The 15,446-nt window shown below is 39.3% G+C and overlaps 1 protein-coding gene across 3 annotated transcripts; it reads right to left on the bottom strand.

The window, feature by feature from the left end:
- Window positions 1-925: 925 nt before the first annotated feature.
- Gprasp3 (G protein-coupled receptor associated sorting protein family member 3) lies at window positions 926-12,975 on the bottom strand. Of its 3 annotated transcripts, none has more exons than XM_090325576.1 (4): window positions 12,898-12,975; window positions 11,619-11,721; window positions 9,738-9,812; window positions 926-8,906 (listed from the first exon to the last, which is right to left on the bottom strand). In XM_090325576.1, the coding sequence occupies exon 4, from the start codon at window positions 8,628-8,630 to the stop codon at window positions 6,987-6,989; it is 1,644 nt and encodes a 547-aa protein (XP_090181702.1). In that variant the 5' UTR covers window positions 8,631-8,906; window positions 9,738-9,812; window positions 11,619-11,721; window positions 12,898-12,975; the 3' UTR covers window positions 926-6,986. The 3 variants fall into 3 exon arrangements, with proteins under 3 accessions (XP_090181702.1, XP_090181703.1, XP_090181704.1); XM_090325577.1 differs by lacking the exon at window positions 12,898-12,975 and adding an exon at window positions 12,707-12,792; XM_090325578.1 differs by lacking the exon at window positions 9,738-9,812.
- Between the last annotated feature and the right edge of the window lie 2,471 nt (window positions 12,976-15,446).

Consider the following 15,446-nt stretch of genomic DNA (forward strand, 5'->3'; position numbering starts at 1 on the left):
ATAGAGATACAAAGAATATTTTGAACTTAGTAATGGATTTCAGAACACAATAAAAAATTAGAAAGTAATTTTGAACGCCTAACTTCTCTAACAAAGATAGTATCATAGACAGGTATACTCTGTAAAAGCAAGAGTCAATTATGGTAGTGCAGTAACTGATAGACACATCTTGAAAATTCAAACTTAAGAGATAAGGACAGTAGTTCAATGCACCCATTCAGGATGCTCATACACTCAACAATTATTGGTCAGAGTATAACTCTGTGTACAAATTAAACACTTCTAAAAATGTGCAAAATGTCAACCTTAATAGGTAACAAAATATTTGTACATAATTATAAATTGTCCATTTAACTGAGATTAAAATAATTTACTGAGAGAAACTAATAGGTTAAATATAGAGAATTTAGTGGCTACACTTTATAAATATACATTAAAGTCGGATGCGGTGGCTCACGTCTGTAATCCTAGCTACTCAGGAGGCTGAGATCTAAGGATCAAAGTTCAAAGCCAGCACAGCACAAAAGGACCTGAGACTCTTATCTCCAATTAACCTCTAGAAAATGGGAAGTGGGGCTGTGGCTCAAGGGTAGGGCAGTAGCCTTGAGCTGAAGAGCTCAGGGACAACGCTCAGGCCCAAATGAATGGTGATAGCCTTGAGCTGAAGAGCTCAGGGGCAGTGCCCCATGATCCACAAAAAAAAATGTACATTAAGTCAAAGGGTAAATTTACAAATTGATACTCATAATATGCGACAATTAAGTTATTTTAAATTTATCCAAGTTTACTTTTATTTACAATGAATAAAAAGAACCATGTGAAATGTAAGAGATGTCACACATCGAAAGTATTTTTTGTAGTAACTCATAGTATTTCAGAATGCAGGGATGCAATTTTTAAAACCAACATTGATAGAAAAAAAATGTGAACCTTTTACTTAGATTGTATTGAAACAATTTATTGTCCTCTAATCCCTAGATACTATACTTTTTTCATTGAAAAGGGTAAACTGCAAGGGTTTGGCCTACCTCCTTCAGACCCTAGCTATCCCAACTCAAATGTTCCCATTAGTCCTTACCTTCTTATCCAGATAAAAGTCTAAGTATCTAGAAGTTTTAGATGCAATTACTCATCTTTTCCCTCCATGTAATGCTAATACTAAAATTATCAATAGTTACATATGGTTTTAAAAACAAAGCATTAAAAATATAAATAAGTCAACACAAAAGTGCTTTACAGGATAGTCATTTATTTATCTTCTCAACTGGCATTAGAAGGTTCGCAAATCCTTAAACAGAAACAATTCTACGCACACATTAAAGAGCAGAAACTTCCTTATGTTCTGAATATCTATGGCACCAAGCAGACAAAAAACCTGAATTCTTTTTTTTTTTTTTGCAAGTCCTGGGCTTGGACTCAGGGCCTGAGCACTGTCCTTGGGTTTTTTTTCTCAAGGTTAGAGCTCTAGCACTTGAGCCACAGCACCATTTCTGGCTTTTTTCTATGTATGTGGTACCAGAGAATCGAACCTGGGTCTTCGTGCATGCTAAGCAAGCACTCTATCACTAGGCCAAACTCCCGGCCCAAAAAACCTGCTTTTTTTTTTTTTTGCCAGTCCTGGGCTTAAGCTCAGGCCTGTGCACTATCCTTGAGCTTCTTTTGCTCAAGGCTAGAACTCTACCACTTGAGCCTCAGCACCACTTCTGGCTTTTTCTAAGTATGTGGTACCAAGGAATTGAACCCAGGTCTTCGTGCATGCTAGGCAAGCACTCTACCACTAGGCCAAACCCCCAGCCCAAAAACCTGAATTCTTAAAGATAGTTTTCTGCATATGAAAAGGAAAACATAGAATATTGATGACAAATATTGGGCTAGATTATAAAGAGATAATCATTCATTGCATTTTCTATAGGTTGAGTGGGATTTTATAAATATCCATGAGAAGAATGAATGCAGCCTCTGACTCCAGAAATCTGCCAATAGCACTCACAAGTAGGCCTTGGTGTTACATATAATTTCATAGAATATTAACCTCATACAAAGTTATAATGTGACTGAGATGTATTAAATAAAACTCAAGGCCAGTCTGTAATCACATATAAGCAGAAAAACAGTCACAAAAATAGAAAAATATTCCATTTTGACTGAAGTAGTGACTTCTGGGTTTTTTTGCCCATCTACAAATTTGGCCTTGGTTAATTAAGTATTCCCCACCTATAGAACAAGATTTGCTTAAGATATCAAAGCAGATATCTTTTGAACTGTTTCAATTTATGGTCTTGTTTCCTTAAATTATTTCTAAAATCATCTAAGTGCACCAACCCTACAATGTCATTTTTTTGGCCAGTCCTGGGCCTTGAACTCAGGGTCTGAACACTGTCCTTGAGCTTTCTCAAGGCTAGAGCTCTACTACTTGAGCCTCAGAACTACTCCCAGCTTTTTACTATATATGTGGTACCGAGGAATTTAACCCCGGTCCTTGGGCATGCGAAGCAAGCACTCTACCACTAGGCCAAACTCCTGGCCCCCAATGTCATTTCTTTTTTTTTTATTAAAAAATGTATTAACATTTATTTTTACATCATATTTCAAATGACATGTTTAACAAACAAGTGTTCAAGAAGGGATTCTCTATATACAATCACTGGCACTTAAGTTTTTAGAACATAAGCAAAATTAGGCTAAGGGTTTGTATATCATAGATACATATTAATTTATGAAATAAAACATTATGTCTATAGTCATAGGTTTTTATGTCTATGTAGTTATGTTTATATTTCTAATACCATGTCCATAGCATTGGGTATGCAAATATTATTGAGTCCTCACCCAATGTCATTTCTTTTTGAAGCCTCCCAAAATGTTTTATCTCCCACTGTGATCAAAAATCCAACATGTTCAAATGCAGGTATGTTCCTTACAGAGTTCAGCTACACAAAATTGCTACTTAGCATTTTAAACAAAGCAGTTCCATTTCAAGAAATGTATCTTATTAAATCTTCAAATAGATGTGAAAACATGAATGAAGATACTCACTGTGGTCTCAAGTCTCATAGGAAAAACATCTTCTAAATGAGCTATATGTGATACAACCATTAAAAAAATACACAGCTGCTGAAAACCAATACTGCATGAAGAAAATGCTCCTGAGAGAAAATAAGATCCCTAACAAAAGTGAGATATTTTATTTATTCAATAGTGTTAGATTTCCACTGTTGCCAAATGTATCTATTCATTCAAAGTTATATTGGTCAAAATATTAGCTGTAGTATTTGTAGAATTTGACAATTTTTTACAGCTCCTATAGAAATACATAACACCAAAGTAATTCCAAGAAAACAATAAAGTTCAAAGAATCATGCTGCCTAATTTAAAGACAAAGTGGTATTGGCATCAAGATACATAATCAGATCAATGCAACAATATAGAACATGAAAATAGAACCAAATATACAGAAGGAACATATTTTTTTATAAAAAAGCAAGGCAGCTCAAAAAAGAATCCTGTTAGCCAACAGTGCTAAAACAGTTGGACATGGCTATGACAAAACATGAACTTGCACAATGTATAAGATGAACCCAAAGTAGATAACTGCAAATCCTAAAACTATAAAACTTTTAGAAGGAAGTAAAGGATAATATTTCTGTGTCCTTGATTAGGTAATGCATTCATATACACAATACCAAGGTCCATTCAACTAGTAAAATAACTGATACTAATCAAAAACTTCTGTTCAAAAGACATTATTAAAAGAATAGATATATCACAAACTGTGAGAAAATATCTGCAATATATATATTTGACAACACATTTGTATCATTTTATATGTATCACATTACATACAAAAATCTCTTTAAAAGCAATTACAAAAATCAAAAACTAAATATTTTAAATAGACAAAGATTTAGACATATCTCACAAAGATATATGGTTGACAAATATACATATGAAGAGGCAATATCAGTAATAATATGCAAGCTAAAACTATGAAGTATGAATAAAAACTTAAAGTTTGGCCACACCAACTATTGGCAAGAATGTAGAGGAATTATTACTCTTAGATACTGCAGTTGGAATGTAAACTTACTACTACTACTTTAGAAAACATTAAATATATCAGTATTTATCTGGAAGGAATAAAAGTTGAAACATTGAAACATTTGTACATGAATTCTAATAGCAGCTTTACTTTTAATGACTTAATTCTGAATTTGATGATCATTAACAGTTAATAATCAAATTGTGGTAAAGCCATACAGTGGCATCCTATTGAGACAAATGTCATATATTAAACTCAAATAATTATTCTTAGAGAAATAAGCCAGATTCCTCCTTCCAAGAGCACGAGGTATGATTCCATTTATATACATATATATGATTACAGAAAATGAAAAATGATTGTGTTCACAAAGCAGATCAGTAGTTGCCTTGGGCTAGGGGGACACAGAAAAAGTAGGAAGGAGGAATTATGGGGGCATGTAGAAGCTTTGGGGGTGATAGCTAGTTTTGCAAGCTTGTAGTTATAGTTTCATATATTATGTCAAAGCTTATCCAAACGGTGTGCTTTAAATACATAATTTCACGTTAGTAAAACTTCAACAAATCTGTTAAAAATCATGTAGTAGATCTGCATAGCACTTAATTATAAAGATAAAACTTTTTTTCTTTTTTGCCAATCCTGAGGCTTGAACTCAGGGCTTGGGCACTGTCCCTGGACTTTCTCACTGCTAGTGCTCTACTACTTGAGCCACACCACCACTTCTGGCTTTTTCTGTGTATGTGGTACCAAGGAATTGAACCCAGGGCTTCAGGCATGCTAAGCAAGCACTCTACCACTAGGCCATGGTCCTGCCCCTGCCAAGGTAACTTTTAAGATGAATAGGTAAGATGGTAAATTCTATACTCCTTAATTCTTCAAATAAATAAATTTGTGTCCAATAAAAAACTATAACTTTACATCAACTGTTAACAATAAAATCATGAAATGATTAAAAATATTTTGTAGCATATTTGTTGATATAGAAATAAGTTCACAACATAGTTGTGGAGGAAAAAAATGAAGAATAGTATTTACAATATAATCTTGTTTTAGGTCTGTAACTATCTGAAAAATCTCAAAAAAAAGACACTTTCCTTATCTCACAAGGGTCATAATTCCTACCATAAGTCTCAGAGAACTCAAATTTAGCCCAAATATTCTGAGATACTTTCTGAGCCATAACTTCCGGCAATCACTATCTTACGTAGCTTTCTCCTGGCTTTCCTGTCCTTTGCTGAAATTGCAGTTCTTGTTTTAATTTTCTCCCATTTATTCTCAGTTTTCCAGTTTAATCTCAATTTTGGCTAGTAGAAATGCATAATCTGAGTTTGTCTGAACCGTTTTGGCCTTCTAGAGTACAATGGTTTAAAAACTGAGGTATGATTTTATAAGGAGAAAGAAAGCAACTATTATTCTTTCAATGCAAGGCATGAAACAATGTACAGAATGATTCTAGCTCTTTAGGGGTAAAGTCCATATGGACAGAAGAAGAAAGGAAGGATCATATCAAGTTTTACATTCTGATGACACTGTATCTACACATTATTTATTCAAAGTTTTGGATACCTACCATCTGTCAGATACACACATTCATCTCAGACTTTTCTCATACCTCCAGACAGATATAGGTAAATGCCTAATGGACACATAGATTGGAAGGAGGGTAAGAACTGTAACATCTGCCAGGGGCATTGCCCATTGCAAAATTAAACCATTATAACCAAACAGTCTCTGAGCTTTGAATGCAATCAACCAAAATTATGAAGGACAGTAGGGGGGTGTTTTAGAGGGGTTCTGGTATCAGGTAAAACAGCAATGCCAGTCAAGTGACAGTGGCTCAAATTTGTACCTCTAGCAACTCAGGAGGCTGAAATCTGAGGACAGTGGTTCAAATATAGCCCAGCAAAAAGAACAAATAAAAACAGAATTGGAGCTATGGCTCAAGTGGTAGAGAACTAGTCTTGAGCTAAAAAGTTTAGTCACAGCACCCAGGCCCTGAGTTCAAGCCCCTATATCTTTCTCTCTCCCTTCCTTCCCCCTCCCCTTCTCCAAACACATATACACACTCACATACACACAACCAAAAACAGGTATGCCATCAGTTGCCTGTGGAAACCTAGGAAAAATTATTCAATGCCTCTAATTCTAGTTAAGATACCTTTTAACTGAGCATGAATTGAAATGCAACAATTTAAAATTTAACAGTGAAATCATTCTTTGTATAACTAGTATATACTAATAAAAATGTATATTAATAAGAATGTAACATACAGGTAACAGTGAAAGGAAAAATTGTAAATATAGTGACTACTCTATAGGCTGAAGAAGACTGAAATAACTGAATTAGGCCTAAAATTTAAGTTAAATTAAATGTAGCTGTAGAATAAAAAGTAAACTGTGCATTTTGTCTGAGATTCAGGGCCAATTCCATTTAGAGAATGACTATTGCTATAGCTGTAATAGGAGAAAAATAGAATTTCTCTTACATCAAACAACCTATAATAAACCCTGTCTCCTTTATGCAATGTGAGGACACATTGGCAATGAGCATATACGTGCGTACACACACATGTACACACACACACACACACACACAATGTAGGTAATATTAGTTACCTTTATGTATATGCCTTATTTCTACAACTAGATTTCAAATAAATATCTTCTTTTGCCATTTAAAGCTACAAATGGATATAAGCAGATACTAATAATCAAGCGAGCTTATTTATGACAAACTGGTTTACTATTTTTTAAGTACAATATCAAAAATCTGCCACTCTAAACAAGATAAAAATCTACAAACATTTTCATCTCAAGAGGTAATATTCATTTGATACACCAAGCATTTTTAGCTTTAAGGTAGATCGTGTAACAGACAACACTGTGTCAAAAGATGTAAAATTTAATGTGTTTAGCATTTCCAGTATTCTTTCATTTCTAGCTCATTTTACATTGCTTCAATAATCCCTTTAACTTCACAGAAAATGGCTGTAAGTGTATTATAACTCAAGTGATCAACAACTACAATTGAACCCTTTCGAATATGTTCCTTTATGTTAATAAATATGGCCACAGCACTAACAAGATTGGATTTTGCCTCTTCTGGGTTAAAAATGAGTTTTAATGCTGCCAATGCCTTCATATTGATCATGTCTCTGGCTGCAGCTGGATTTTCAGACATATTCAAGAGTACCTTCAAAACAAGATTTCTAGTTTTATGATTTCCCTGAGACAACAAATGAAAAAGTTCTGTGAAGTAACTGACAACAATGCAGTGATGGATATAATCAGCAGTCAGTTGCCCTAGTATCTTTAATCCAGATTGCTGTCCAGGTGAGTTCAAAGGCAAAGATATGATTTCCTGACACACATGCTTAACATGTAATTCAATCCTATGTTGTCTTTCATCTCCAAAAGGAGACTTCCGAGTAATTACAGCCTTTTTTCTCACTTCAGGGGAGGGAAAACTGAGTAAGCTTTCAATTAGTGTCACTACACCCACTTCATTGATGAATTCTTGGGCAAATGAATGAACTTTATAGATACCCATTGCAATCTGTGCAATTTTATGAATGAGAGGATCAGTAGTTGTCTTAAGTATATAAACAAGTTTTTCAAATTCCCCAGAACCCAGGTAGCATTCTGTTTTGCAAGGGCAAGCAAATGGCTTTGTTCCATTCACCTCCCTGGTCTTAATTTGGTGTCTAATTTCATCTAAGGTCTGGATGCAACGATCAGAACCAAATGGGTACTCAGGAATAGGCTGTGAACTTGAACGATTACCTTTAGAAGAGCAGGCTCCTGAGCCAGGCAACGAACGATTATTTTCCTCATCTGAGGACAGAACAATATATGAAGATAGTCTTGTCTCAGATGGTACCTGGGATCTAAATCCTAATACTGCTGGAGTTACAGCAGGGGCTTTGGGCCAAATTGTTACCTCAGACCAGTCCTTGGGCCTATTTTTTTCATTAATTTCATCTACTGGCTGAGGCTTTACAATCCTGAACACAGGTTTAGGATTAAGATCGTAACTGGAATCATCTCCTTCCCAAAACCAGTTTCCAATAACATTCTCTTCCTCCTCTTCATCCTCAGCGCCTGACCTAGACTTGCAGCTGGGCCTGGCTATAGGTTCTAATTCCTCAACACGACTGTGAACACCAGTAATAGCTTTATTTTCATCCTTAGTAATGGAGCGATTCCCAGCCTCTTCTCCCTTCCAGAACCAGGAATTGATACTAGCTTCTTCCCCAGCCCAGAACCATGTATCAGTACCAGCCTTATCTTTACTTATGGAACTATTAGCCTCCCTGTCATTCTTGCAACTGAAATCTGCTATGGCTTTCACTGGACCCTTAGGCTCTGACCAGGCTCTTTCCTTCATATCAGCAACAACTTTATTCCTAGATACAGTTTTCATCTCTCTCACTGCATCTGCTTTAGGTTTTGCCTTGACTTTGACTTTGGTCCCATTCTTGGCTACTGGTTTGACTACACCAGTAGCTTCCTTTTCTTCAGCTTTACCTTGTACACTTGCCCTTTTCACAATTTTGGCATGCGCTCTACTCTTATTCTTTGTCCCAGTCATGGTTGAAGCTCAGTTATATATACTAGTTCAGTGCTGAGCTTCTGTGCAGTCTCTTAATACTTGTACTGGATCAGAGACCAATTTGTTAGCAAGAATTAGGAGTCAGTTAATAGTTTAGCAGTCACACAGTCTCTTTTCCAAACACACAGCGTCTATCAACGTTATGGACAAGAACACAGGACATAGTCAGGTTGAGGGAGGATGGTGTTGTCTGACAGCAGACCTGTAGAAAGTAATGATCTTCTGTCAATCCAAAGGCCACCACTGGACACAGACCTGAAGTAGAAGAAAGAAATGGCCTTTGAGTACCTTCCAACTTTCTTTCTTTATGCAGACAGACACATAGAAGGTCTTTGTGGTTGTTGTTATTAATGTACTATGTTATTTCTCTTCTCTTTTTTTGCCCTTATGGTTAATCTCATGTGGTTACTGTATCTGACTTTGTTACCTGGTATAGTACATTACAGTTATTTGTTAGTTTGAAATGGGGAAGGGAAAGGTGGAAAATAAGATGATTGGAAGGGGAAGGGGGAAGGGAAATGGGGCCAAAACATGAGGAGTATCAATGAGCAAGAAGTAATACATCCCTTACCTGACAAATGTAACTGTAAGCCCTCTATACATTACCCCAACAATAAAATAATGATAATAATATACAGATAGACTGTGTGGTAGAACTGAATAAATAGAAAAGTCTGCTACCTCATTTTCTTTCTCCCACTTCCATTAATGCTCACCAATATATTATCAACATACTAACATTCTTTTCTCATCAAAACCACAACAGATTCAGTAGTAGGGAGAGCACTGTGACTCACACCTGTAATCCTAGTTACTCAGGTAGCTGGGATCTGAGGACCAGAGTTCAAAATCAGCCTGGGCAGGAAACTGTGAAATTCCCATCTCCAACAAACTACTCATGAAAAGCTGGAAGTAGTGCTGTGGCTCAAGGAGTAGAGCATTAGCCTTGAACACAAAGAGTTTCAGTGATAGCGCCAAGGCACTGGGTTCAAGCCCTGAGACCAGAAAAAAAATCAAGAAAAGTAAGAAGTTTCCCATCTACTTGGACTCCACAAGTAGGCATATCTAGACAGGCTTCATACCAACCTGTACCAAAATTCAATAAAATTTTCTTCTTCACTTCCAGTATTGTTAAGACACAGAGCTGACACCCAAGCAGATCTATGGACAAAAATGTATGTGAGATTAGAACTTCTGTGGATTTGATAGACTGAACTGCACTCTAGTCTGCGAATAAGCACTTTCCAAATCTACAACTTTAGTTACATGTTCTTCATCATAGTTTCACATCCCATTTCTTGACCCAGTATCTACCAGTTACCTACAGATACAATCCTCACCCTGTTCCCATTATCTGTATGCAAACATGAGGTTAAAGATACCAGGAACGCTGGAAAACAATTTATGGCTTCAACATACCTGGTTTCACTTATTAGCCAATAGTCATCTCCATCCCTAATCAACCACAGGACTTATGCTCATGCTCACCCATATCCACCCTGGATCCAAACAAATAATTTGGTTCTAATTCTTATTAAACTCCAAGTGAGCTTCTGCAGAAATCTAGAAAGAAATAGTCCTATTGATGGGCAAAAAGGCAGAAGCAAATAAAGATTGAGCCAGAAGCTGATGGATTACACCTATAATCCCAGTTTCTCAAGAGGCTGATATTTGAAAATCACAATTCAAAGACAACCTGGGCAGGAAAGACTATGAGACTCCAGTTAACTCCAGTTAACTCCAGAAAAGATGGAAGTAGAGCTTTGGCTCAAGAGGTAGAATGCAAGCATTGAGCAAAAGCTCAGGGACTCTCAGTTGATGAATGGATCAACAAGTTATGGTATTTGTACACAATGGAATTCTATGTTGCTGTCAGAAAGAATGACATCGCCCCATTTGTTAGGAAATGGAAAGACTTAGAAAAAATCATATTAAGTGAAGTAAGCCAGACTCAAAGGAACTTAGGCTCAATGGTTTCCCTCATTCGTCATAATCAATAGAAACCTTGGGCTCTACTAGCAGAGATCTGCAATAGCGCAAAATCTTGATACATAAGGCCATATAATGTGAAGCTAATTGAAAGGACCTCCAGAATATTGAAACAAAAGCCATATAATGAATGATTGTTGTCCTTAATGTACTATGTTGTCTCTCATCTCCTTTGCTGTCCCTTGGTTATCTCATATTGGTATAGTATCTCACTTTGTTATCTGATATATTGAATTTATTTGTATTTGGATATTTGAAATTTGATAGGGAAGGGGGGAAAACCAAGATGGGTGGGGGGTGTGGGGGGGGAGGGAAATGGGTACCAAGACATGTGAAAGGGTATCAATGTATGTGAATTAATGCACCTTCTATCTGGCAAATATCATGTAACCCTTTTACTAATTACAACAAAAAAATATGGAAAAAAAAAGCTCAGGGACAGTGGCCAGGCCCTGAAATCAGCACTAAATAACTAAATAAATCAGTAAATAAGTAAACAAAGATTGAGATGGACTAGTACCATTGGCAAAGTTTGTAACATAAACCTTGTGTATTCAAGGCAATCTTCAATGTCTCTTATGCTTTTGTCTCTTCTAAATGACTTTTTAGCATTCTCTCCCAAGACCAGAAATCATCTTGTTACACCTCTTCCTAATTCTGAAGTCAATCATCTTCCCAGCAAGAGCTAAATTTCTCTTTCCCAAACAAGATGGACCGATAGGCAGTGGGACATAGGCAACTTTACTTGGAAAGATAATATGCATTGTTATTTCAACTTTTTTTGCCAGTCCTGGGGCCTGAGCACTGCCCTTAGTTTTCTCAAAGCTAACAGTCTACCACGAGCCACAGCACCACCTTTTCTGTTTTTGTGTTACTGAGGAGCTAGGCAGGCACTCTGCCACTAGGCCATACTCCCAGTCCCTGTTATTTCAATATACTCTTCATATGCCCCCCTTTCCACACATTTCTATATCCTACCTTAATTTACCACCTGTGCCAATCTGCCAACAAAGATGCAATCCTATCAGGTGATGCTATTCTTCCCATCCAAGAAGAGTCCTCTGGCCAGGCTGACAACAACCTGTAGAAAAGGAAAATGCTATTCATCAAAATACCATGAAAACATGTACAAAATAGAAAATACATATTAATGGACAGATTTCCAGAATCTAAATTCATCACCTCCTTTAGAGCACCAGAAACTAAGTAAATGAACTGTGGCATCCATAGCAGCTCCCCCAAATGCTCCTTTATAAATGCATGGCATCTTCTGTGAGAGTGCTTCTACATAAAAGTGATAGGGACTATGAGAAATGGCTGGAGATGATCATGTTTCAGGTTCCAAAAGGACACAGAATAAACAGATTGACTTCAAATGTTCCAAAGCGATCTTTCAGAAAGATTTCCCCTTACTCTTAACTTTTACATAGCAAAATATTACTTACAGTGGATTGGGGTGTTCAGAAAACAGATTCTGAATGCCAAACATAAGTTAAAATCATGCTATTTATTTATATGGTCCATTGCAATGAAATTTGACCAACTCTTCATCCTCAACATTAAATTGGGCATGAAAATTTAAATCTAGAAGGCAATAAACAACGCTGTGCTAAAAGTAGATGAACAGTCAATTTTCTCCCCTTCCCCAGATTTACTGTGGAGACAGGAAACTGACTCTTGATGTTAAGCAGGAGTTTGTGGAAGGGAAGGCACTTCCTGGACACCAGGGTCCAACAAACTCCTGCCTGGAATCAGAGCAAAGTGAGGAAGAGGACTCTCCTCCCACCAGTTCAGCTGAACCTAAGTTAGAGGCCTATCCTGGACCCCTCTCAAGCCTCCTCCCCCTCGCCGCCATTTCTCCCTTAAATCTCTCCCCCTTCAGCCCTCTCAAAGTACAACAACCGTCCAGGGCAGGACACAGGCAGTCTGGAAGCTGCCTGGGAAGTGGTCAGCTTATCTGGCTCTAGAAGATCCTGGAGCCACTCTGGCCTCCCCTTACACCGTGGGCCGGCCAGACCCCCACAGGCCACCATCTTCTGCTTTTCAGGGTCCCAGACACTGCGCACCTCTCTGGAGGATCCGCTGGGAAGGCTAGCCTCCTTGGTGATGTCGAGCTGCCCAGTCTGAGGGAGTCCACCCAAAGTGGACTGGGCCTTTTTTAGGCTCAGGGCCTAAGAAAACCGGTTCCTTCCCCACCCCCCACCCCCACCCCCACCCCCGCGCTGATCTCTCCTCTAGCAGTTGCTGGGACTCTCACCTCTTTCTCTGCTAGCCAAATCGGAAAAAGGTCCGCCCCCACGCACTAGCACCACCGCTGGCCTGTTGAGGCCCAGCAGGACACAGAGAGAACACTCGCCTGGAGGTTGTCGGGAAGGGGGCGGAGGGATACGGCCGCGTCAGAGCTGAACGCCCCCTCCCAGGCCCACCTTAGTTCCGACCCGCGGAGGGCGGGGCCTGCACCAGCCCCAGTCTCAGGGGCGTGCTCCCGCCGCTCGCCCTGCCTCCCCGCACCCCGCACACCCTGACGTGGCGACCTCCCTCACTTCCCGGCCTCTGTCAGTCTTCCTGGGGCTGTGCTCGCGGGGGCCCGGGGGCCGTGGCGCTGGGGAAGCAATGATGGCTGGGGGGGGAATCGCCGCACTAGAGGCAGCCGCGGATGGATACCAAAGCTGTCCTAGCACCCCCGCACTGCACACTGCCTCTCCCCTTCTCTCCAGCCCCTCCCGCCAATCTCCCTGTCTCACCCCCCCCTTCCTGCAGGAGACTGGAGAGGGGGTCGGGACTGCAGGCAGGTGGGGAGGAGACATGTGACATCAAGACACACCAGCAGGCTGTGGGGACAAGCGGCCCCTAGGAGGCTCTGCCATGTTTTTCTTTGCCTGCTTCATTCAGCCATGAAGCAAAGCAAGGTCCTTTTGCTTTTCAGGGGACACACGGAGATGGGGGCTCCCATCACAGGCCTCACCACTGCTCCTCTTCCAAAGGAAAGCCGGCCTACAGCTCTACCCTAGGAAACCAGCCACAGGTCTGGGCTAACAGTTGTCATGGCTGCCTCTCCACCAGGGAACTCCACTGGTCACTGTGCTGACCGACCCCACAGCTGCTCAAGAAAGAAAGCTTTTTTTCTGTGACCACCTGCAGGGAGTCTTGCAGTCCTGTATCTCTGCTGACTCACAGCCAAGTGTCCAGGACCAATTAGGGCCAATTACATCTCGTACATCACTGTTCAGTCAAGAATGGCAACCATTTTCTGTGCCTTTCTTTAATGTGGCTCTCCCTACACTACTCAACTCTTAGCCTTGCATCCTTCCTAGTGAAAGCTTATATTTATCTTCTTTTCCCCAGAATATATACAAATTTTGACTCTCCTCGGGTATATGGAGTTTGAGTGGTACTTTAAGTTCACAGAAAGAAGGTCCATTTTTTTCACTTTTCTACCGATGTGTCTTCATCACATAGTATACCAAGTAGTGAATATTTGAGTGTGGTGAGGGACTACTGAGCCATGACAATTCCTTTGTACCCAGTAAATTGCAGTTTGAAACCCAATGTTCATTTCTAGGTACCTCTTTTTCTTGGATATCTGTAACCTCAGGGCGTAAACCAGTGTCTGCCATGCAGGAGATGCTTTCTGAATGGAGAAAACTGCCTTACATTCTGTGCCACTCACATATATGTAATTTTTCTAATTTTTAAAAAAAACTCAGATATGTTCTGACTATGAGATATGCTTGGGAAAATAAGAAAAGATCAAATACACACTTCAATTGTAGTTTATAGGGGTCATAATTGCTAAGACCCTGTCATTGTTGTCTTCTATGTTGCTATAAACTCAGTGTTTTGTATGCCCCGTGTTATCTACCATAACCCCTTGATAAAGGAATATCCTTACGTAAATATGTCTCCTCCCTCCTTGAAGTCATGTGCCAGTGAGTAAACCCAGTTGCAGAGGAAATCTACCCCCTTGGTACTCCTTGGTTCAACATAGGGAGGTGCTCTAACTCTGCTTAATGAGATATTACAGGATTTTCATCAGTTTTGAAAATTTTTAAACAGATACAGAGATATAAAGAGCAAAGGAGAGAGAGACACAGAGATGGAGTAAGAAAGAGACAGACACAAAGACCAAGATGGAGGGACCAAAGAAACAGAGAGATGAGAGAGAGAGGCACACATAGAGGGAGACACAGAGATAGAGATAGTATAAGAAAAAGTGAGACAGAGAGGGAAGTAGGGGAGAGAGACATAAAAACATAAAGAGTGGGAAGACAAAGAGGGAGAAAGAGAGAAACAGAGAGAAAGCTACAGAGGGAGAAAAGAGGGAAGAGATAGAAACAATGAGACACACACAGAAAGGAAGCATGGGAAAAGAAACAGGAAACTCAGTGATAATGGGAGAGGGAGAGAAGGAGAGACATGGAGACAGACACAGAGAGTGAGAGAGAGAAGAAAGTGCTACCAAACTCAAAGCCAGTCTAAACTCAGGACCTCTGAATACCTATTACTGCTCTTTAGAAGAAAATGTCTAGTCCGGGAGTTTTGCCTAGTGGTAGAGTGATCGCCTAGCATGGACAAAGTCATGGGTTTGTTTCCTTAGAATCACATACACAGAAAAAAAGCTGGAAGTAGTTCTGTGGCTCAAGTGGTAGAGCACTAGCATTGAGAAAGCCCAATGACACTGCCCAGGCCCAGAGTTCAAGTCCCAGGATTGGCAAAAAAGAAAAAGTATTTAGATTCAACGTAAACAGATTTGGAAGTCAGGATGTGGGATATACTGGCGGCACCTCAGAGCCCAGAGGCTGCCCA

Source organism: Megascapheus bottae, chromosome X (genome assembly GCF_031878675.1).
Source record: "Megascapheus bottae isolate mThoBot1 chromosome X, mThoBot2.hap1, whole genome shotgun sequence".
Classification (NCBI taxonomy): Eukaryota; Metazoa; Chordata; class Mammalia; order Rodentia; family Geomyidae; genus Megascapheus; species Megascapheus bottae.